The 22,888-nt window shown below is 35.6% G+C and overlaps 1 protein-coding gene across 9 annotated transcripts in view; it reads left to right on the top strand.

Annotated features, from left to right (window-relative positions):
• Cadps2 (calcium dependent secretion activator 2) overlaps nt 1-22,888 on the top strand; it is a 423,408-nt gene that overhangs the window by 98,968 nt on the left and 301,552 nt on the right. For all 9 annotated transcript variants that reach the window (XM_069996657.1, XM_069996656.1, XM_069996659.1 and 6 more), the window contains exon 2: nt 6,123-6,236. In XM_069996657.1, coding sequence (XP_069852758.1) covers nt 6,123-6,236 — 114 coding nt within the window. The remainder of the gene's footprint in view (nt 1-6,122; nt 6,237-22,888) is intronic.

Below are 22,888 nucleotides of genomic sequence, written 5' to 3'. Positions count from 1 at the left end.
AAAAAAAAAGAAAAGAAAAATCCCAAAAAACAAAAACAACAACAAAAGAGAAATATACTCAAGGAAGTATCCAGATCCTGAGTTCATGGCTTAGAACTCTGTCTCTGTCTCTGTCTCTGTCTGTCTCTGTCTCTGTCTCTCTCTCTCTCTCTCACACACACACACACACACACACTTCATTAGATAAATTTTTCTGGTCAATTTTTATATTTGAAAAATAGTTTATCATTGGTACATAGAGTAGTTTGAAGGTAAAATATGGGGAAAATTGAAGCAGGTTAAATAATAATTTAAAAAGTCACTTCCCTAAAAATGTCAATTGATTTCTTCTTTCAAGTAGAAGGAGTGTGCATTGTACCAAGATAGAGCTCTTAAACCTGGGCTGGTAAATATTTTTTTATGATGGCTGGGATTTATGACTTGTCCATAGGGGCAGCACTTTATTGCATTAGTAGATAAATCAAATTCACAAAACAATGTAGACACGGGTAAAGGAATCCGAATTTTTAAAAGAATCATCTGGAACAGTGGGCCAAATGAAGTTAGCAAGATGAAACATGGCTTAATAAAGAACACTTCAGAATGTTTTAGAAGTTTTTGTTGATTATAAGCATGAGATGAGTCAGTTGATGTGACTGCCAAGAAGAGTTAATTGGTTTTGAGGTTCAATTAATAGACAGGGAGTGCTTACAATGTGGGAAGTGGTCCTCCCACACTGTCTGAGGAGAATGAGAATTGTACTGGTGCATTTAAGAGGGACCTCACTATTGGATTTTTCTTAATCTTTCAGCTTTCAAAGGGCTCAACTGCTAAAGGACTTAGCTTTATATACCATGCATATTTTATTGGTAATCTAAGTGTACCCCTAACATATTGAAAGCAACAGAAAATTTACTCAAGAAATGAGAAGACTCCTAAATAAACCAATCCTTGTGTTCTGATACCTGAATTCCTATGTACAAATAATTCAATAGTATTCTGAAGATCCAGGAAGTGGATTTTAACTTTTTATAACTGTGAGTTTAAAATAGGCTTTATTAAGTATTACTGTATTTTATGTTTATAGTAAGTGATGTGTGTATACTTATGTTTACTGGGCTCAGGTAGACTCTGTGAGGTTGCCTTAAAGTAGATTTTTTTTGACAATGCCATGGTTAAGATGCTGTAAATAGCATGACCCTTTGCTGACTCTCTCCATCTAAGTTTCCTTGATATCTTCGTGTTTGTAATGTTAAGATATAGTCATGATTTTTCTTATCTTAGTTTGTTGATGTGATAGATTATAATAATTCATTTTTGAGTTGAACCAGCCTTGTCTATCCAGGACAAATCCTGCGTGTTTGTGGTGTATATTCGTTTTATATATTGTAAGATGCAGTTTTATTATTTTTCTTGATGGCTTTTTTTTTGTTTTGGTCGGTCGTGGGGCCTGAACTCTGGGTCTGAGTACTATCCTTCAGCTCTTCAGCTCAAGGCTAGCACTCTATCACTTGAACCACAGCTCCACTTCTGGCTTTTTTTTTTTTTTTTTTTTTTTTTTGCCTATGTGGTGCTGAGGAATCAAACACAGGGCCTCATGCGTGCAAGGCAAGCACTCTACCACTGAGCCACCTTTCCAGCCCTTCTTGATGGCTTTTATATCTGTGTTTATAAGAAAAACCAATCTACTGCTTTCTTTTACTGGACTTGTAGGTTTTTTAGTAATATTTAGAAGTCTTTTTCATACTGATGTTTAAAGAAATTCCTCTATTTTTTCTGGTACCTTTATGCTTCGACTTTATATATCGAAATTTTTAATGTATTTAATACAGAATAATTATGGTGCAATTTGATATTTTCTGAGATCTGTCCAGTTATGCTATTATTTCTTGAAGAGACCATCAATTACTACTATTTTGTGAGGCTGTATTGTTTTTCTATACATTTCTGATCATCTCAGGGTCAATTTCTTTGATCCACTTTCTTGGTTTATCTATTGATAATGTAATAGTTTGCTTTGAGAATGCGAAACAAGTTTTAAGAAACTGATTTCTCACAACTCCTGATTCTGTTTTAGTTTTAATTTCTTTTTTTTCTCTCTACTTTACTAATGTAGAAAATACAAATCTTTTCTCTGTACTAATAAAGTAGCAATTTACTGACTCTCTGTAGATGACTGTAATATTTGACAATGTTTTTAAAAAAATGTACCTATAGAATCATTCATTTATAAAAGTTGAAATTTGATAAATAGGTGTCTCTGGAATGTCTTGTGAACTTGTGAGAGATTTGGTTGGAGCTTCCAAGAAAATGATTTACTCAAATCTACTTTGCTACAACCACTTAAATACTGATGAGCTAGGAAATCCAAAGATAGTATTTTATAGGAAGTTTTAAATAAAATGCACTTGAGAGAAGAATATTGAATGCAAAAATGCATGGGTTCTGAGCAACATATCTTTTATTTATTCAATGAGGGATTTGGAATAATGATCTTAAATTAAGGTCCCCTCCAGTTCCTGTCAGTCTTATATTCATCGTCTTTCCCATTATTTCCTGGGGACACTTGGTTTACAAAGTGAATCCTTCCCTAGCGATTCCTAGGACTTCGGGCCTGCCATGCCCTCAACTGCCTCTCTCCTAGCAATTACTGACCCAGTTCCATCTGATCCCTGGTGTGAACTTCACTTAGGGAGCTAAAGTTTAACTTGACCTGTCTTGCTAGCACACACTGACAAAAGGTCCCTGCTTTCATTTTCTTCATATTATAGAAATTGCTATTGCAATATAATGGTGGTGTTGCTGTATTTCAGTTTGGTTTTCCTAAAATGAAGGAAGTGACCTTAGAAAAGAAATAGAATGCTCTTCTTCATTTTTCAGAGTAAGAAGGTTTGTATTTGTGTGTGTTTATGTGTGTGTGTGTGAATGTGTGTGTGTGCATTTGTTGTATAGTTTTTTTTTTTCCTTAACCACCTGGGTACAATAGTCTACTTCTTTTTCAGTCTGTTACCACCAATAAGTTTCTTTATAAATTATTTTTGCTGGACTCCTGGATAAAAAATGTTTATCTCTAATATGTGAAAGTCATTTCCATCAACCTTTTTAAAAAAACTAGATTTAAACTGATTTTACATAAACCTTTTTGATTTTGAAGCTAAATAATACTTGTTTCATTTAGTTTATCTAATCCTCTAATCATTCCATCCTTAAAACATATTTCCATATGCATTATATCTCTCGTAGATTGCAGAACAAGAAGGAAGATGAGAAGGAAGCATTGTTCCATGTTATTTTCATGATTATTTCCAAAATGATGTTGTTCTTGCTCTGGTTAAGCATCATCACAAAGCTTCTGTATGGCTTAATGCCCTAGTGAAGTGTGTGTCCCCAGTGATAGAGAGCATCATGGGCATGAGCGGTACACATGTACCAAACAGCTCCACCATGGATTTAATGTAGTGTCCCTGCTGTTTTGAAATTCTTGATAGGTTTTTAGTAAGAAGATTTTGCTTTCAATTTGGATTGAGTCTTATACATTTAAGTAGGTGATTTTGCTTATGGCTGATTGAGGACACATTTAACCAATCCTCTGTAATAATCATGGTAGCTGGACGCAAGGTGAGGAAGTTTGGTTATTAATCTGCTGCTTAGTGAGACACTCACTTCTCCCTTGTTACCTCTCTATAGTATCTTGGGCTTTGGCTCATTATATTGCTCCATGTATCTCAGCCCAGGCACTGATGTATGATTGTTCATGGAATCCAAACTTTGGATTATTCACTCAACAGTTACTCTTTCCAGAAGCTTCTTTTGCAAGGTCCTTTCTGTCCTTTATATCATTGTAGTTTTATTATCTGGTGACTGAAGTGTTGCCTAGCCAGTCATTTTTAATTTTTTTTAAAATTACCTTTCGTTTTACAGAGGGGTTTAAATTCAACAGTTATGTGCATGATGCATCTTAAAATGGCACTCCTTCTGTCATTGTCCCCTTTTGTTCCAACCTGTCCAATCATTTGGAGAGTTCTTCCTTTCTCTGCTTTTTATTTAAATCAGGGCAGTTGACAGTTTTGTACATTAGTTATATTTCCGGTCAAATTTTGGCCCTTCTCTTTCTCTGAAAGAGATTGATATGCTAATGATGAAATTCTGCCTTGAGTAGAAATTTGGACTCCACGCCTGTATCAAGATGTTGGAATACGTGAGGAAGTAATTTCAAAAGGTTTCAAAGTCAAGTCATGACTTCTGAATTTGATACCATCCCATTTGTCAATTTTTGCTCTTCTATTTGGAACAATAAGAATCCTGTTTAAAAATAATAGTCGATGCATATATCACCATGTTTTCCCATAATGTTTTCAGAGTCTCAGGTCTTACTTTTAAGTTTTTTTTTTAAAATCTTTTTTATTTTTTATACAAGGTGAGAGACAAGGCTCCAGTTTCAATCTTCTCCATGAGGATATCCAGTTTTTCCAACAGCATTTATCAAAGAGGCTATCTTTTCTCCAATATGTTTTTCCTTCCCATATGGCCCAAGCCATATGCGTTTATTGGGTTTTCAAGTCTATTCCAATGGTCTGCCTGCCTATTTTTGTGCCAGTACCATGCTGTTTTTGTTACTATGGCTTATAGTATAACTTGGCATTGGGTATTATGGTATCTTCTAGCATTGGTCTTCCTCCCCAACCCTAGCCCCAGGATTGGTTTGGCTAGTCAGACTCTCTTTATGCTTTCAAATAAATCTTTAGTTTGATTTTTTTTTCATTTCAGTGAAAAATAACATGGGATTTTCTTGGGGATTATACTGAATCTATAGACTGATTTCAGTAATATAGTAATTTTCACAAGCTTTAGCACATCTAGGGAACCAGTCTTCAGAATCAAGAGACAGTGCACAGAATGGGGTAAAATCTTTGCAAGCTATTTATCAAAGGATTACTATTGAGAATACTTTTTTTAAGTCAAAAGTTGAAGAGCAAAAGAACAAAGAATTCAAGTAATAAGTGGGAAAATGAATTGACCAGATAGCCCTTTATAAAAGCACAAATGGCTAATAAATGCATAGATAAAAATTCCAACATTCTTAGCCATAAAGAAAATGCAAATATAAACAGAACTGGTATTCTTAATTTAGTCAGAATTTCTGAAATTAGGAAAACAACAACAAAGACTGGTGTGAATGTGGGGGAAAGAACCCCTTTTACATTGTTGGTGGGAAAGTAAATAGGCTAGCAACGATAGAAGTCAGTTTGGTGTTTCCTCATGAAACTAATTCAGTAATTCTACTGAATTACCAAAAGATCCTAAGTATATATCTGAAGAAATGTAAATCAGCCTAGAAGGGAGATACCTGCATACCCCTGCTAACAGCAGCACTATTTACAGTAACTGAGATATGAAACCAGCTTACATGATCAGCACCTGAGGACTGGATTAATCAAATGTACTGTCTATGTATAATGGGATATCATTATTCAGTATAAAGAAGAATGGAATTTTATCACTTATAGGAAAATGGATGGAACTGGAAATTGTTACATTAAAAGAGATTACCAAACTCAGAAATACAAATATTTCATGTTTTTCTTTATATGCAATTTCTCAGTGTAAAAAAAATGTGGAATGCAATAATCAGTAAGTGGAAGGAGGTGGAAAGGAGAGGGTAAAGTGAGTGAATATTACAAAACCATATTATGTTAATGGATGAAAAGAAATGCTTAAAAAGAGGAGGTAAGTGAAAGGGTAGTTAAGAAAGAATCACATGGGGTTGGAGGCATGGCTTAATTGGTAGAGCACTAGCCAGTGAGCGAAAGTATCAGGTACCAAGTTGAGTTCCCATCTTGGATTTAAAAAAAAAAAAATGAAAAGGAAGAAACAGTACATGGGGTGAATTTGTTTCAAGCATATTGTATGAAAATTGTAAATATCACAGTGACATCTCATTGTACAATTAATTTGTGCTAATAAAATTGTAAATATTGAACCATAAGTGTAAGCAGTAGACTATTTTAGTTTTCACTTTTCCTGGTCATACAGCCAACTATGGATACAAATCTAATATATATACAGCAAATGTAACTTTTAATAATGATCTTACAATATGTATTGATTCAGTTATCAAATTATTTTTTCTTTTTTCATTACAGCTTAACAAACAACAATTGCAGTTACTGAAAGAACGGTTCCAGGCCTTCCTCAGTGGGGAAACCCAAATCATAGCTGATGAAGCATTTTGCAATGCTGTTCGGAGTTACTATGAGGTGAGCTTAAGGAACATTAGAGCACTGTAGTGCTTTTTTCAAAGATTGTTTGATGACTTTCCCATTTTAAGAAACTTCTGGTTAGATCTAAATCACACACACGTATATATGTATATATGAAAATACATAGAGTTATATACATAAATACATAAACATAGCAACTAAAGTATGGTATGAGCAGTGGAGGATTGCAATAGTGTCACTACCTTGAACAACAAATTCATAGTTTAACAGAATGAATACCAGGAACTTGGTGCATGTGTTGCTGGGAAAGGGTGAGATGAAGATGAGGGGAGGCAGACAAATGGAGAGAGAAAAGGTGGCAAATATAGTCATACTATTCAATGTACATATGTGAAAATGTGACTAGATAAATTGAAGGGAAGGGTGGGTTTGGAAGAGATTTGGGACATTGATTGGAGGTGTGACATTGATCAAGATGCATAGTACTTGTAAACAGATGTGTTCAATTGAACTCCTTTATACAACTACTTAAAAATATTTTTAAAAAGTAACAAAAAGAAACTCTCTAGTATATTAGAAGGTTTATGCATTTGCCACCTTCTTAAAGCATTGTTGGTTTTATTTCTCAATTTAAAAGCTCTTTAATTCCATAGCCTGACTTTGAGAGATAAACAGAATGGGAAATTCTTCACGTCTTTAGAAAAGTAAACTATTTAGAAAAATCTTCTGGCAGTGATTGATACAGCTGAATATATCTATCTTCAGGACCACACATCTAAATTATCCTTTCTAATCAGAATTTCAAATAGTAAATGGCTATCTTATGCTGTTTTATTGCTTAAGCTTAGACTAATTAAGGCCAATAACTAATTCCAACAGGGTAAATTGATTTTTCTTTTCTTCTGGAAGGAATGATAGCACAGTACTGTCTTGCTGTTTTACTGTTCCTTTTGGTTTACCTTGTGACTCACAAGGAATTCTCCGTGGATTTCCTATGTGCACCACTTTTCACACATAGTCATTAACTACTTCAGTGAGTTGCCAATAAGTGTTAAGTTAGATGAGCTCCCTTTTACTTCCTAAGCATTTCAGAGCCATTGGGAAATGGTTCTTTCCATTGTGCGTGTCCTTTCAACCTTTCCGCTGAAGAAGTATAGCATGCAGTCACACAGTAGATGAGTAGAAATTGGGAAATTGGAGACACCGTGGTACAAACTTTCCTGTGGCAGGAATATTTTCATGTAAGAAACAAAGTATCTACTGGATGAGGTTTGTAATTTGGGGATGGCATATATATACATCAGAAGTTCCCTAATACATCTCCAGGAAAGTGTACTTTACCCTTCCTTGGCCTGTTGACTCAGATGAATGAAGAGAAGTGAGGGAGAGAATTCAGTCCAGAGTCAATGTATATTTTATAAGTGAGGGAAGGGGTGGGAAGGAAGGGTTAGATGAGAATGTTGAAACTTCTCTGAAGAGGAAATAAGAATGGTCAATAGATACATGAAGAAATGTTCAACCTCTGGAGCAAAGAAATGCAAATCAAAAAACATTGAGATACCACCTCATTCCAGTTAGAATGGCTATAATCAAGAACTCTAATAACAACAGATGCTGGAGGGGATGTGGACAGAAGGGAACCTTACTGCATTGTTGGTGGGAGTGTAAACTTGTTCATCCACTTTGGAAAGCAGTATGGAGGTTCCTCAAAAGACTCCACATAGAGCTCCCCTATGACCCAGCAATCCCACTTTTGGGCCTTTATCCAAATGACCACAAGGCCATACTAAGGCTACCAGCACAACTATGTTTATTGCAGCATTATTTACCATAGCTTAGATATGGAATCAACCCAGATGCCCCTCAGTAGATGAATGGATCAAGAAAATATGGTGTGATATATATGTATATATATATATATATGTATATATATATATAAAACGTATGTGTATATATATAAATATATATAAAATTACACAGTGGAATTCTATGCCTCCATCAGAAAGAATGACATTGCCCCATTTGTGAGGAAATGGAAAGACTTGGAAAAAATTATATTAAGTGAAGTAAACCAGGCCCAAAGAAATTTAGGTCCCATGGTTTCCCTTATTTGCAATAACTAGTACCTGTCTAAGACAAGCAGAAAAGGCCAAAAGCTAAGTACATATGACCATATAAGATGATGTTAAGCGAAATGAACCCCAAGATAGGGACGATATCTTTTTTCTTTCTTTCTATTGTTTCTAACATATTTATAATGTATCATTTGATTTTTTTCCTTGCTTTGTATGTTTCTCCCCCACAATATAACCCCTATTTTCACTGTATTTGATGTCGGTGCCCTGCATCTTATATATATATTTCTCTAATTCGGGGAGGGGAAGGGAAAAAACAAAATGCCTAAATAAGGATGCAGATTGATCCATTGTAACAATGAGATGTACAAAACACTATGTTGAAAACGAACTTTACAACGGTGGGGGGGGGGCTGAGGGGTAGTTGTGGAGGTGGGAGGGAAGGGATGGTAGGGGGAAAACAAAGGAGGAAGCAACAACGCTCAATGGGAAATGTACTCATTACCTTGCTCATGTAACTGTAACCCCTCTGTACAGCATTTTTACAATAAAAAACGTACAAAAATAATCAACTCCTGTTCATGAAAATTGGGAAGAGTTCCAGTTCTCCCCCTAACAGCAATTGGTTTGTATCATCTCCTTTTATGATTTTTCTCTCGTTCCCTGACCTTATACTTAACTCAGTATTTATTTAAAAATCAAATGCAGTTGGCTTGTGAAAATAGAGTTTTATAAGCCATTTCTTGCTTTATCTGTATAATCACCTTACTATTTTAGACTTGATCTATACAGCATACCACTTAGTAGTAGATATGTAAGTTAGAGAGAGAAGGGGAACAGGGACAATCAATATTGAAATGATTTTATGAAATTTTCGTATCATTTCACATTGCAATACGATTTACTTCTCATATTCCAGAGGATGTTTGACCTCTTACAATCTCTTTCTAAACTTTGAAATAATGCTATGGAAAAGGCCTGATTTCTTTTCTTTTTTTTCTTTTTTGTCATGAATGGATCATCTCTAAGTAAACCAAGATTGGCAGCCTGTGGCAGGAAGAGATTAAAAAAAAGGTCAAAACATTCATAGATGAAATCCAGTAACCAGTAATGAGAAATGAGGTTTTAAATTTGCACCAAGCTCTTCATATCACACCTCATTTATTATCTTGGATACTAGCTATTAGCTATTTGAGTTCACATTGTATTTCTTATATTCTCAAGGAGGCATTTGAAATTAAGTATTCCATAAAATCCTGGAAAATGGCTTCATGTTTGAGATTCCTGTTTCTCTTTAGGACATCAGGTTTTATGCTGCCTTGTCAGTGTGATCTGTAGACTCACCTGCCTCCGAAAATCTGCCTGTTGTGCTCACGGGAGAATTTTGTTCACACGCATTGTTCACAATTTTGAGGTGCTCATTTTGTTAGGCTTTTTCTCTTGTCATTTTGTACTTTGGCCTAGCACCGCAATTTATATCACCACTGTACTCTGATAATCCTGGACATGGTGTCTGTAACCATTAGGGACCCAGAAACTCATGGTTCCTTAACTAAAGGAGCATCAACAAAGAGATAAACCTTCTATTATTTTGAGGGGTTGGTACTAAGGTTTGAACCTGGGGCCTTGCTCTTGTGAGGCGGGAGCAATAACACTTGAGACATTTTGCCAGCAATTTTTACATTTTTAATTGGTGTGCCTTTATGTACAGGCCAACCTTGATGGTGATTCTCCTATTGGTGCTTCCCCATGTAGGTTGGATGACAGGCAAGTGCCAGCCTACTCAGCCATTGATCAAGATGGAGCCTCACATACCCAATCCCCTGATCTCTACCTCCTAATTAGGACTATAGGCTTAATCCATGTGTCTAGTTCCATAATGATAGAAATAACACCAAGAGTGCCCTAATGAACACTAGCCGTGCCTCTGCTGCAGATATCTGATGAGAAAGTATATTTGGGTAACAGATTTTGCCTAAGAAGATCATTTTTACATTAATCAAGGAAATGTTCTTTAACTTTAAACATCTTTCCAGGAAAAGTTGTTTAGATTCCTTTATTTTACTTTAACTTCCTTGTCAGCTCAAGGTTAAGTAACATATCTTTGAACATCTTAATTTTGTTGGTTATTTCCTTAACAAACTTAAGTGTATAGTGTTTTGAATCAGAATGTTCACCCTAATTTAGACTTAAAAACTGTGCTAGTTGTTCAATTTCTACAAGTTCCTGCTCCTTGATTCTGTGGTCCCAAAAGTGTTAAAAAATTTTGTGCTTGCTCAGCTGACACCTTAAGCCAGTTAAGCATTTTCTTTGGTTATTGGTTATTACATTTACTAGATCATCTGTTTTATCCTTAGGCTTCTCATTGCAAATCTTTTTGTTGTTGCTTTGATTTCGGGGTGAAATCATTAGAGAAATCACTTGTACTTTTTCATAATAGGTACTGGGTCTAATCTCAGTATTTTGAATACTTTTCTTTAATCACAAAATTGGAGAAAAAAAGTTCTCGGAAAACAAAAAAGTACAATATTCAAGATCATAAGTCAAGGTGTTCATTGATCTCTTAGTACATTATTGGCTTAGTCTATAAAATTTAATTACTTTTTTGTTGCTGCTAATTGTAGGACTTGAACTCAGGGAATGGAGGCTGACTGAGCTTTTTTGCTCAAGGCTTGCATTCTGCCAATTGAGCCATACCTCTACTTTTCTGGCTTTTTGGTGATTAATTGGAGAGAAAGTCTCATGGGCTTTCCTGCCCTGACTAGCTTTGAGCCATGATCCACAGATCTCAGCCTCCTGAGTAGCTAGGACTACAAGTATGAGGCACCAGCACACAGCTCTTAATTTCTTTTATAGTCATTATCTTCAGAACAATTATCAAAAGGCTTGTTTTAATCTGGTACAGTGTAAATCATATTAATGACATTGCCCCTTTGCAGTTCCTGTAACATACTCATTTATGTTGTTGAAGTCCCATAGTAACCTGGACTAGCATTCTTTTGCATAGGAATCCAGGTTTGTAATGAGCAATATATGTAGAATGATGAGGTGGTAAGTTAAGATTTAGTGTCTTAAAAAAAGAGCTACTTTTTTTTAAGCTCAAACTGTTTAAATGCCTGAAATTTTTATATAATTATGGTTTACCCAGTAGTGCACACATAGTAGACACTAAGTGTAGATTCTTAATTTGTGATAAACACTTTATCTAATTAAGCAAGCATTTGAGTGCTAGTCATGTATTATCTAATATCATGGAAAGATGAATAAGGCAAGGTTACAGCCTGCTGGGACACACAGATATATAGACATGAGTCATTAAAATTGTTCTTTCTTCATCAGATTAGAATGCAGCAATGACTGAATGCCATTTTTATTTTCTGTGTTGAGAGATTAGATACTACATACTTGAAAGTGAAAGGCCTTATAGAGTGACTCTATATTAAATTCTCATGACACTGTGATGAGTAGGATTAAGCATGGTAGCATACTGACATATACTATGTTTCAGGATACTTTTTAGTTGAATCATATAAAAGTGATAATATTTTCCACTTTTTAATGTATCAAAAAGTCAGCTTCATGTCAATAAATTTAATTGTGTTTAAAATAGCAATAATGAATTTCAATTGATATGTCTTGTGGGTGGGTGATGTGTGACAGGGCTCATAAAAAATCTAGGCAATAAACCTCAGTCAATGTCTAGCTGATTCACCCTCATGATCTTCTTAGGAGATACATTGTTTTTGTTTTGTTTTGTTTTGTGCCAGGCCACTGGCTTCAATTCAGGGTTTGGGCACTGTCTCTGATTTTTCACTCAAGACTGGTACTCTGGCACTTAAGCCACAGCTCTACTTCTGGCATTTTAGTGGCTAATTTAGATAAGAGTCTTAGAGACTTTCCTATGTGGGCTGGTTTTGAACTGCAGTTCTCAGATTTCAGATTCCTGAGTAACTAGGATTATGAACTTGTGGCACCAGCGCCTGGCTTTGAGGTACAGTGTTTTTAAAGATTTATAAGATTATGAAACTCTCCATGTATATACATCAATGAAGACATCTTTAGGTTTTCCCCTATCCAAAAATTTTAATATAAAGGTATATTTAAGAATATATATTTATAGTAGCATTACTGTTATTTCTTGTGTTCTTAATTTTGTCCCCAAATATTTGATTTCTCCTCTCAATTCACACTTAGAAATTATAACTAGTAGTTTTATTTAAAGACATTGTGGTTTAACCATCATATACCATTACTGTCATTAAAAGAGTTTACTCATATGTTCGTTTGATACCTTTGTTATGATAGTTGTAACTTTTATTTCTACTCAGTCAACTTAGTGATGAATTGGAATAGTCTATTGCTCCAAAATTAGAAATCACTTACAACATACTTAATTAAATCTTAACTTTAGGAGGCTTGTTTTAATAATTATAGTTTTCTGTTGCACAAATTATTTTTTTCTCTTTTGTGCCCATCATGGGGCTTGAAATCAGAGCCTAGGTGTTGTCCTTGAACTTTTTGCTCAAGGTTATCACTTTACCACTTGAGCCACAGCCCCACTTCTAGTTTCATTTTTTTTTTCTGGTTAATTGCAGAGTATCATGGACTTTCCTACGCTAACATTTGACTCTCCATCCTCAGATCTCAGCCTCCTGAGTCTGAGTCTCTGGTGCCTGGCAAATTCTCCCTTTCTGAGCAAGTTTCTTTTACCTCTACAAAATGGCTTATCTGAGGCTTTATAATTTTTAATTTTAACAAATACTTTCAGAGAAGTAATTTTTCTTTTCTCAGTGGCCTTTACGCTGCGTAGGATTTTGATGAAGTAATGTGATAATGTTCTACTTTTGTGACTTTTTAAGGCACTTTAATGTACATTTAAACCTTTATGTAGACTGCTGAGATTTTAGTTGACTAGTAAGTTTTCTGTTCTAAAAATCTCTGTGGTACATGGAGGAATTGATTTTCCATCCTAGCCAAACTTATACAATTGTGTGTGTATTTGATGGTATAGCTTGGACAGAAGGTGTTAAACCACGGATTATTACAGATAGATGTGAAGGACCTTACCAGGGAAGTTAAATACACTTAATGTTTATAAGTGTATATGAAGGAGAGAGGGGAGAGAGGAGAGAGAGAGAGAGAGAGAGAGAGAGAGAGAGAGAGAGAGAGAGAGAGAGAGAGAGAGAGAGAGAGAGAGAGAGAGAGAGAGAGAGAGAGAGAGAGAGAGAGAGAGAGAGAGAGAGAGAGAGAGAGAGAGAGAGAGAGAGAGAGAGAGAGAGAGAGAGAGAGAGAGAGAGAGAGAAACACCCTTCCCCCATGCCCAGTATGCTTCTGTTCTTTAACTTGGCTTCATTGCATGCTCTGCTGCACTCACAGGTGGTAGCCCTGGTGTGAACTTGGCCCCCTACTTATGTTAACAGAAGGATAGATGGAGGAAGTGGATGGTTTGAGCAAGCTTGTAGTGTAGAGGAAAGGCTGTATGGGGGCCTTCCAGCTTGCTTTCCTCATGCAGAGCCCCTACACCAAGCCAACTGGCCCCTTTCTTTTCTGCCCCCTCTCTTCCCTCCTTTTTCCTCCTCCCCTAGCTTTTCCTTGTCATGCCCAGGACCCTCTGCACTGACTGATGATTGTAAGTGCCTTTTCCTATATCTGAAACTCCTGTTTTCCCCTTGCCTATTAGTAAATATTCAAAGAAAGCCAAGTCTATCTACAGTAGTGTGAAGGGATTAATACTTTGGCATTTCCCTTTAGTAGTGCTTCAAAGTTGTGTACACATACAAGGGCATGAGGTAGTAGTCCTTGAATTTTTTATTATGGGAATGTTAATTGGCAACACATTATTACCATGCATGTGGCAGGATCTGTAAAAGCATTCACCTGTTGAAATAACCGAGACTAGATAATTTGTGAAGAGAAAAACATTTATTCTGCTCACAGTTCTAGGTGTTCAAGGGAATGGTGCCTGTACTGACTTTAGTGGGGCTCCTTTGGTGGATGGTGTCATGGTTGGAGGAGAGACCGCATAAGAGAACAGTAAATCAGAGCAAGGCAAGGGCCACCCTTGCTTTTCTTAGAACAAGACTCCCTTGAGAACTAACTCGGGGCTTCCAAAGAATGATCTTAATCTTTTGTGAGGGTAACTGTCCATTTGACCTAATGTTTTCCCTCTAGACCTCTTAGAAGTCTACCACCTTGCGACAATCGCACATATCCAAACCCATAGCAGCCAGACTGGAGGGGAGATCAGAATAGAGTTTACTGATTTTTAACACATTCTCTTTCCTAGAAAAACAGGTTGCTTCAATGATTTCTATTCACTTTGGTCACAGACAAGCTGATGGTCAGAGGTCAGGTCCAGATGTCCGTTTAGAGGCAGCTGTTCTCTATGGTCAGGACTTCACTTTCTCTGTTCTGTAATGTTTTGTCTTTAAATCTTGTGTGGTAATGCTTAGATTGCAAAGGCCTTATCACAGTCATGTTTCATTCCATTCTTAACTTTTATGCCCTATTTCACTTAATTTTCCTATACACATTTGGGTGTTTAGCAGTAGGGAAAAGTACAGGTGATTACCTGAACATTCCATATGTGGCTTTTCATTATTCCATCTTCTGTTTTGGAGGTTTTTCTACCTTTCTATAACTGGAGAACTTGGCCTCTCTTATCAGTCTGATGAAAGGAAGTGGGAAGGCAGAAGAGAAGCAGGTAGAAGGATGGGAAACAGGTACATTCATTATCATTTCCCCATGTCAAAAACTTTCATATATGTAGGAGTACAATAGATAATGATGACAAGAAAGTTTTTAAATAGGTAAGATGTACTAGTTGAATTGTGTAATGACAGTAAAACTACTTCTACAGAGTTTCTGCTTTAGTAAACTAAATATATGTTTTGGAGATAGACTCTTGTGTTTAGCATAACTAAATAGTATATCATTATTGCTGCTCAATAATTTTTCTACGTGAGGGCAGTAATTATGCCTTCTCCAATGTAAACTTTGGAAGGGTGAAAAGATTCTGATTGGTAAATGTTGTGTAGGTATATTTCCTACATTAGGATATTGTCTGATCTCCTTAATCAAGAAATTACATCTTTGCTATCTACTTTGCTTATGAAAATTAATTGATACTTTCTAAGTTCTAAGATAACTTCCAGATAGAACAATATAAGACTTGTTATATATGTGATTTATTTTCAATTTTCCTTTAGAATAAAAGGTCCTGAAATTTTGCTAATGTCATTTTTCTAGTGCCAATGTGTCTTACAATGTTTGTAAAATTTTTAAAAATAATCTTATCCATGAATGTCCCTTTATACTCAAAAATATTTTTAAAACATGAAAATTATTTATAGTTTGTTTATGCATTTGTACCCTCAATTTGCACATTTTGAAGTTGTCAGACTACAAGTATTGCTACTAACTATCTGTCATCTTTTCTTACTGGATGGGACCAAACTGATAAGAAGAGATAACTTTTTAATTGGGTTCTGAGAAGGCTACTTGAGAAAATAATTCAAGATGATAAAAAGCAGGAGATAGATATTGTCAGATATGTTGATAAGTGGTTGGATCAAGCATATGCTGAATTCCAAATATGAATGCAAATAGACATTTAAAAAGTCCTAATCATATTACAAAAGGAGTCTGTTTTGCCATTTCATTCTTTATAAATTCCTTTGAAGTGGAAATTTTGTGGGGGAAGGTACAAATCAGATAGAATGCATAAAGGTTACAGACTGTCAACATTGGAAGTGCTATTGTGTGTTTAGTAGAATTCAAAACATGTTCACATTCCAAATTGAGACTAAATCCTGTGTTATTAATTATGGAATCTATTTTCTTATTTAAATCAGCTTCTCTCTCTCTTATAGCCACTAACCTTCCAACCCCTGTATTATAACAACAGATGCCTGTGGACCCTCTCCACCTTTGACCTGTTCCTTTAGTGATTTAGTTAGTTAATAAGGCTGGGATGAGATACCAGGCATATATTCCTTCCCTTCTCTTGCAGTTACAACAGCCCAGGAGCCCTGTGTCCTTTGGCCTGCTACACTGTTAGCTTAACAAGGGCTTTTTTTTTCTTCTGGGAGTGAGTAGAGGTAGAAGTGGAAGTGGAAGTGATGGAGGCAGAAGGTTATTGGCCTGCTTTGAAGAGAACTTTAAAGGAGAGGATTACAGGTCTACAATTTCTTCCCTAAAAGCCACATTGTTGCAGATATCTAAAAGGTAGCATACTATATGTATTTTATGTCAGATCCCAATGAGGTCTGGGAGCATAAAACAAATACTTCTGTGCCAATATTTATAAATAACCAGCGTAGATAGGTTGTAAATATTTGCATGACTTCAGATTATTTTTTATAACTTACATCTTAGCTGTCAAATATGACATTTTTATGATATGCCATTTGATGTTTATAGTATATGCATTCAATGTGGAATAAGTAAATCAAATCAATCTATATATCCTTCACTTTTTATGGTGATAACATTTTGAATTTACCTTTGGTAAATTTCTAAATACCAAGTTTTATTCCTTGCCTTAATGAGTATACTGCAAAGTAAAAAAAAAAAGAGTTTTTCCTATTGAAGTTATGGCCCTTAGTAGTAAAATCATAAAGAGCAAAACCATGCCATTATTGTTTCTGCCAGGATCAGGGTGGATGACCTCAAAAGTCAGTTGTGCCACACTAAAAGCAGAACCTGAGAATTTTCACTTTGGAGCTTTGTACCAAAGTATGTATAATCTGTAGGGTTTTTTTTGTTGTAGTCTTTATCTTGGCCTGTGGATGATTATGTGGGAGATTTTGATTCTTTTGCTAGTAAAATTTTGACTATAGAAGATGAACTTATCTTTCTTCATAGGAAACCAACTCTTCTTTCTTTTCTCCCTTCTTTTCCTTCCTTTTTTCCCTTTTGCCCTTTCCCTCCCTTTCCTCCCCTTCTCCCATTTCTCTATTCCTCCTCTCTCACTCTTTTTTTTTTAAATTGTGAAAATACCATACAGAGAAGTTCCAATTACATGGGCAAGATAATGAGCACATCTCTTTTCAAGCATTGTAACCTCCTACCCTCTCTCTCTCTCTCTCTCTCTCTCTCTCTCTCTCTCTCTCTCTCTCTCTCTCTCTCTCTCTCTCTCTCTCTCTCTCTCTCTCTCTCTCTCTCTCTCTCTCCTCTCTCTTTCTCTCTAATGCAGTGTTAGGAATCTAATCCAAAGCTGCATACATGCTAGGCAAACATTTTATCACTCCCTACAGTAGTAGCCCAGTTTTTCCGCTACAGTAGCCCAGTTCTATTTTTAAGGCATAATTATTATACATTTCAGACCTTATTCAAGGGCATATGACTTTAATATGGCCTTTGTCTGGATTACAGGGTTTTTCCCCCCCTGATCTTTAGCATAAGAAGAACAATGTTTACTGCTTTTAAGTTGATAGGCATAGCAATCTTCTTTAGATTATTGAAGAATCAAATGTAGTTTCATCACAGCTTCACCAACTGGACTGGGGAGGGAAAAATTTACCAAGGAGACAGGGTTGTGAAGCTTGACTAACCCAACTAGGGACAGAGATTGCCAAAGATTAGGAAGCTGTTATGGTACTCATAATCAACAAAGGCGTAGAACTCTTAAGATGTGTGCAAAATTCCTACCCGGCACCATGGAAGGGAATTGGTCCCACACAAAATGATTAAGGAGAGAAATGGTCATTCCAAGAAGAGGAAACCTAATCATCAATAAGCTGTATGACTTTTGTGATGTTCCCATAGCAAATTACCATGAACAGAGTAGCTTAAAATAAGGGAAATGCATTTTGTATTTCTGGCAATATGGAATCAAGGTGTCAGGAAGGTCCTCACAGCCCCAAGGAGCTTTAGCAGGCTTTCCTGTTCTCATCCAGTTTTTCATGGCTGTTGATATTGCCTGGTTTCCTTGGATTCTGGCAGAAACTGTCTTGATGCATAGCATATCAATGGATACCAGTGACTCCAGGCAGCTGCCAGAAGTGAGAGAGAAGAGATTTCTATAGAGTTCAGACACTGAAGCTGAAACCAGTCATGCTAAAACCTTAGTTTCTCACAATTCTCACAGTATGAGGTAATTCTCATACCAGACCATTCCTTCTGTAATGCTTTGTTAGAAAAGAATCTCCCTTCTCCCCAGCAAATAGCTAACATGTCTACTAAAGTTGAGTTTGATTCATGAGTTCTTTATTATTTATACTCTTCTTTATAAAGAATTGTGTCTTAGAAATATTTAAAAGCAAATTCCCAGTAATTTGATTGCTTTCTAATTAAGTGTATGAATAAAATACATGTATGAATAATTGACAAAGTGAGCAGTACAACAAAATGTACTAATGGCATCACAACTGACACTTGTTGGAAAAATCAGCAGTATACTGGCTACATGAGGTGAAGGTTTTAAATACTTTTAAGTGTGTATTAATTCAGCATTGAAATTGTTGTTGCTGGCCTCTGTCCAATATGTAACAGAATTACCCATCTGTATCTAGTTACATAAAACAAAGGTAAAGCTTGGTGCCTGTGGGTCATGCCTGTAATCTCAGCTACACAGGAGGCTGAGATTTGAGGATTTTGGTTTGAAGCCAGCTCAGGCAAAAATGTCTGTGAGACCAAATAAACACCAAACAGCTGGAAGTGGAGCTGTGGCTGAAGTGGTAGAGTGCTAGCCTTGAGCTAAAAAAGCTTAGGGACAGAGACTAGGTCTCAAGTTCAAGCCCCAGGACTGGTACTTGCACACAATAAAAGTAAAACTATTGGGCTCTGATACATTCAACTACATATTGGCGTTAAATTCTAATTCATCCATTTAAATTGATGGTGTCTAACATAGTACTTGTTTTGCTCCTGGTTTTTCATTTATCAAATAAGATTATTATAGTCTCTATGCCATTTAATTGTTATGAATTTTGAATAAGTGGGACATAATCAGCAAATATTCATTAATCACTTAAATTGAAGCTTTTATTGCTATCATTATTGATACCATTAACATTTTAAGTTGTTTGACCAATAGATGAAAACTATTCTTGAACAGTTAGCTAGGTGCAGTCTGTAAGAAGACTGTGTTATAAATAGACATTCCAATAGATGGCACTGTATTTTATTCTAGTCTGCTCTCTCTTTCTTAGTAATTTGTTTCATATTCATGTCTTTCCTTTGAGACATAAATCTAATAAAGAAAACATTAAGAATCTCTGTCTCTATACTTCATGAATTCTTTCTGTAATTCTTTTATCTGTGATCCTATTTCTTGTTTGATTTTATTGCTGAAAGTAAGTATTAAAAGAAATTTGCCAGATCTTGAAGCATAAATACACATAAACCAAGACACAGGAAAAAAAGCTAAAAATTTGGAAACAATTCTGAAGGTGTCCAATATGTACTTTGAAGGAAAGACTGAAACATCTATTAACCAGATGACTTTTTCTCTTGATTATTATATATCCTGTCAGAAATTTGAGTTTTCCTCACTGCATATTCTATGTTAGTATAACCTTCCTGGCTAAGTAGAAATCAACTAGAGTGGAATTAATTTATCTCCAGGTCTTGCCTAAAATTAGTTTTTGTTTTGTAAATGTATAATATACTTTGTTTTTTCACAAGATAATAAACTCCTATTTTTCCTAAATATCCAATTTTGAGTCATTGGTGACCTAAATATTCTTGCAATTTCACATGGATTAATAATGTAGCAATTTGTTGGTGAAACATGGCTCTTTTTCAGCATCTTGAAGAATATTATGCCAGGAAAGCTAGTCAGACTTTGCTTTTATGTTTTACTTGTCTGTTTTTAGTGAAAAGTGTAGGTGTGAAGGGACTAAAAATGGTTCTTTGTTTGAAGTTGGCTTATACCTTCATAATAAAAGAGCTCTAATTATTTTCATGCATCCTTCATGAATCATAAAATATTGTGTCTAGATGGACAAATATTAGCTGTTTAGCTGGAGAAGTTCAGATATGATAAAAATCACAAATATTCAATAGTGAATATTACATGTTGAAAAGTGGTAACAATATGTAAGCGTGAATACTTCCTTAGAGTTGTTATATTAGGAAGATTTCTTACAAACTTGGTGGAATTCTTAGTATATTTTTAAGTTTCATCAAGGATTTAACAGAGTAAAATAGGGAGAAATAGAGAGAGAGAAATATTTCCTGCATGAACCCTTAGATGTGTATTTTAATGTTTTTTTCTTTCATGCATGTGTTTCTAACACATTTATAAGATTATCTCTTTGTTGCTTTGTATGTCCCTCCCCCACAGTATAACCCCTGCTTTCACTATATTTGATGTCAGTATAACTTGTGGAGGAGATGGGGAAAAACCAGTTGTTTAAGGATATAGGTGGACCTGTTGCAACAATGAGAAGTACAAGTTGTCATGTCCAAAACGAGCTTCACAAAGTCGGTGCGGGGGGGGGGGGTAGGGGTGGGGGGGAAGGAATAGGATTGGGATGGGGGGGAGGGGGGAGGCTGGGAAAGGATGTGAAGGGTAAACAAAGGAGGAGGCTGCAATGCTTGGTAAGAAATGTATGCATTATCCTGCCCATGTAATTGTAACTCCTCTGTACAGTATGTTCACAAATAAAATTAAATTAAATTTTTTAAAAAAAGAAATATTTCCTGCTTATCATTTATGATATGGGAGCTAAAATGGTGGTTTCTTTATTGTCATGATGATGGTGATTACTATTATTACTATCATTATCTTTATGTAGTTGTACAAAACAATTTATGAATAAAATTTATCTTGACCTTGTCTATCAGTACCTTTTATACTTCCCAAGCTTAATAAATACTTGTGGTCATACCAGTCTAGTAAATCCTTAATACATTTGGGTAGGTCAGATGGATGAGGCCAATCCAAAACACAGGGAACATTTAGGGCTTCCTTTTACCAGATATGTACTTTCATTCTTTCCTTCTCTACCCATTCATGGAGAGTCCACATTGTTTACCATTTCAGAGATCAGACATTTAAATAGTGCCTTCTAGATGTTCTGATCTTGAAACACTAAATAGGAGACAGGATGGAAAGAGAGCCTAACTACTTTTTCAGTTCCTGGTTTTAACTTCTCAGCCTGTCCCTTTTGAATTGTTGGTGTTATTCTTTTCTGGTAAAATAAAATGAATAACATACGATATACAGGTAGTAATGAATGGTATCTATGGTGAATACAGGCCATTGTGGGGATGTGACAGCCAGCATTCTGCAAACTTTAAATACATTGATTTGTTTAGAATGCCCCACAGGATTCTAAATTTTCAGGACCGTGACTAACATATAATTAAATCCATACAGGATGGATTAAGAAGTAAGTCATCATATTCCTGTAATCTCAAGGAAGATTGTAAGTTCAAGGCCAGCCCAAATTGCATAAAGAGATTCTATCAAAAAAAAGAAGTAATTAAATCTGAAATTTAATCTCTGTCCATCAGAAAACTGCAGAAGGAAAATCTTAAAAATGTATAGAACAAAGACTTTTCTTTAAATATTAGAAGCTTGAACGTTATATGAGATCTGAATCTAGGAGCTTTGGCTATGTATGCACTTAGAAAAGTGGGGCCTAGATGTCAAAACTATGTGTTAAACTGTCTGCTTTAGGGACTGGTTTTATCATTGTGGATACTGTGTTCTAAAAGATGACATCCTGTTCTATTCCCAAGTGATAGAATTAGGATATGGTACCTTGGGAGGTGATTAGGCAAGGGGCTGAGCCCACAGGAGTAGGATTGGAGCCCTTATAAAAGACCTCAGAGACACCTTCATCTTTCCCAACTCTTGAAAACACAATGAGAAAGAGCTATCTATATGCCATAACACAGACCCTCCACAAACACTAAATCTGCCTTGGATTTCCCAGACTGGAGGACTATGTTAAGTAAATTTCTGTTATTTATAAGCCATCCTAGCAAGTGTTTTCCTGGTACTCACTTCAAAACATATTTATCATATTTATCACATTAGAATGTCAGCCTCTTGAATAAAGATATAACCTTGACCTCATCTGTGGATCTTTGGAATATAGAATGAAAGATTCATGAACACAAGGTACTGTTCTTTTTTGCTCATTGCTTAGCCTTAGCCCTAGAACTGTGAACATATTGGGTTCTTAATAAATATCTTGAATGCATGAGAAAAATATCAATAGTGTAGGTATTGGATAGATCTTAGATTGTACCCTGGAAGGGATATGAAAATTCCTGACATGGCAGGTGCTTAATCCTGCCAGGGAATTACCTTTATTATATCAAATAAAATAAGTAAATAATTTTATACAATGTACTAGGCCCCATAGGACTACAGAGAAATTCATCAAACTCCTTCAAAAAGCCTGCCATTTGAATGATAAATACAACTTTCATAAGAGAGGAAAAGTAAACATCGTTTTTAGCACCTGCAGAAAAATATCACGGGGAAATAATTTATTTGCAAAGGATGTAACAAAATGAGGAAAATAATGTTTATTTCTGCTTTTATTTTGCTTTTTGTCAGTAGTGAGGATTAAATTTACAGCATTGCTCTTGCTGTTCATGTAAGTGCTCCACTATTCGAACTAGACGCCTAGTCTTTGATAATTTAAGATG

Source organism: Dipodomys merriami, unplaced genomic scaffold (genome assembly GCF_024711535.1).
Source record: "Dipodomys merriami isolate MVZ:Mamm:240054 unplaced genomic scaffold, mDipMer1.0.p SCAF_5, whole genome shotgun sequence".
In the NCBI taxonomy this organism is placed as follows: Eukaryota; Metazoa; Chordata; class Mammalia; order Rodentia; family Heteromyidae; genus Dipodomys; species Dipodomys merriami.
This window is presented reverse-complemented; position numbering and strand designations above follow the sequence as displayed.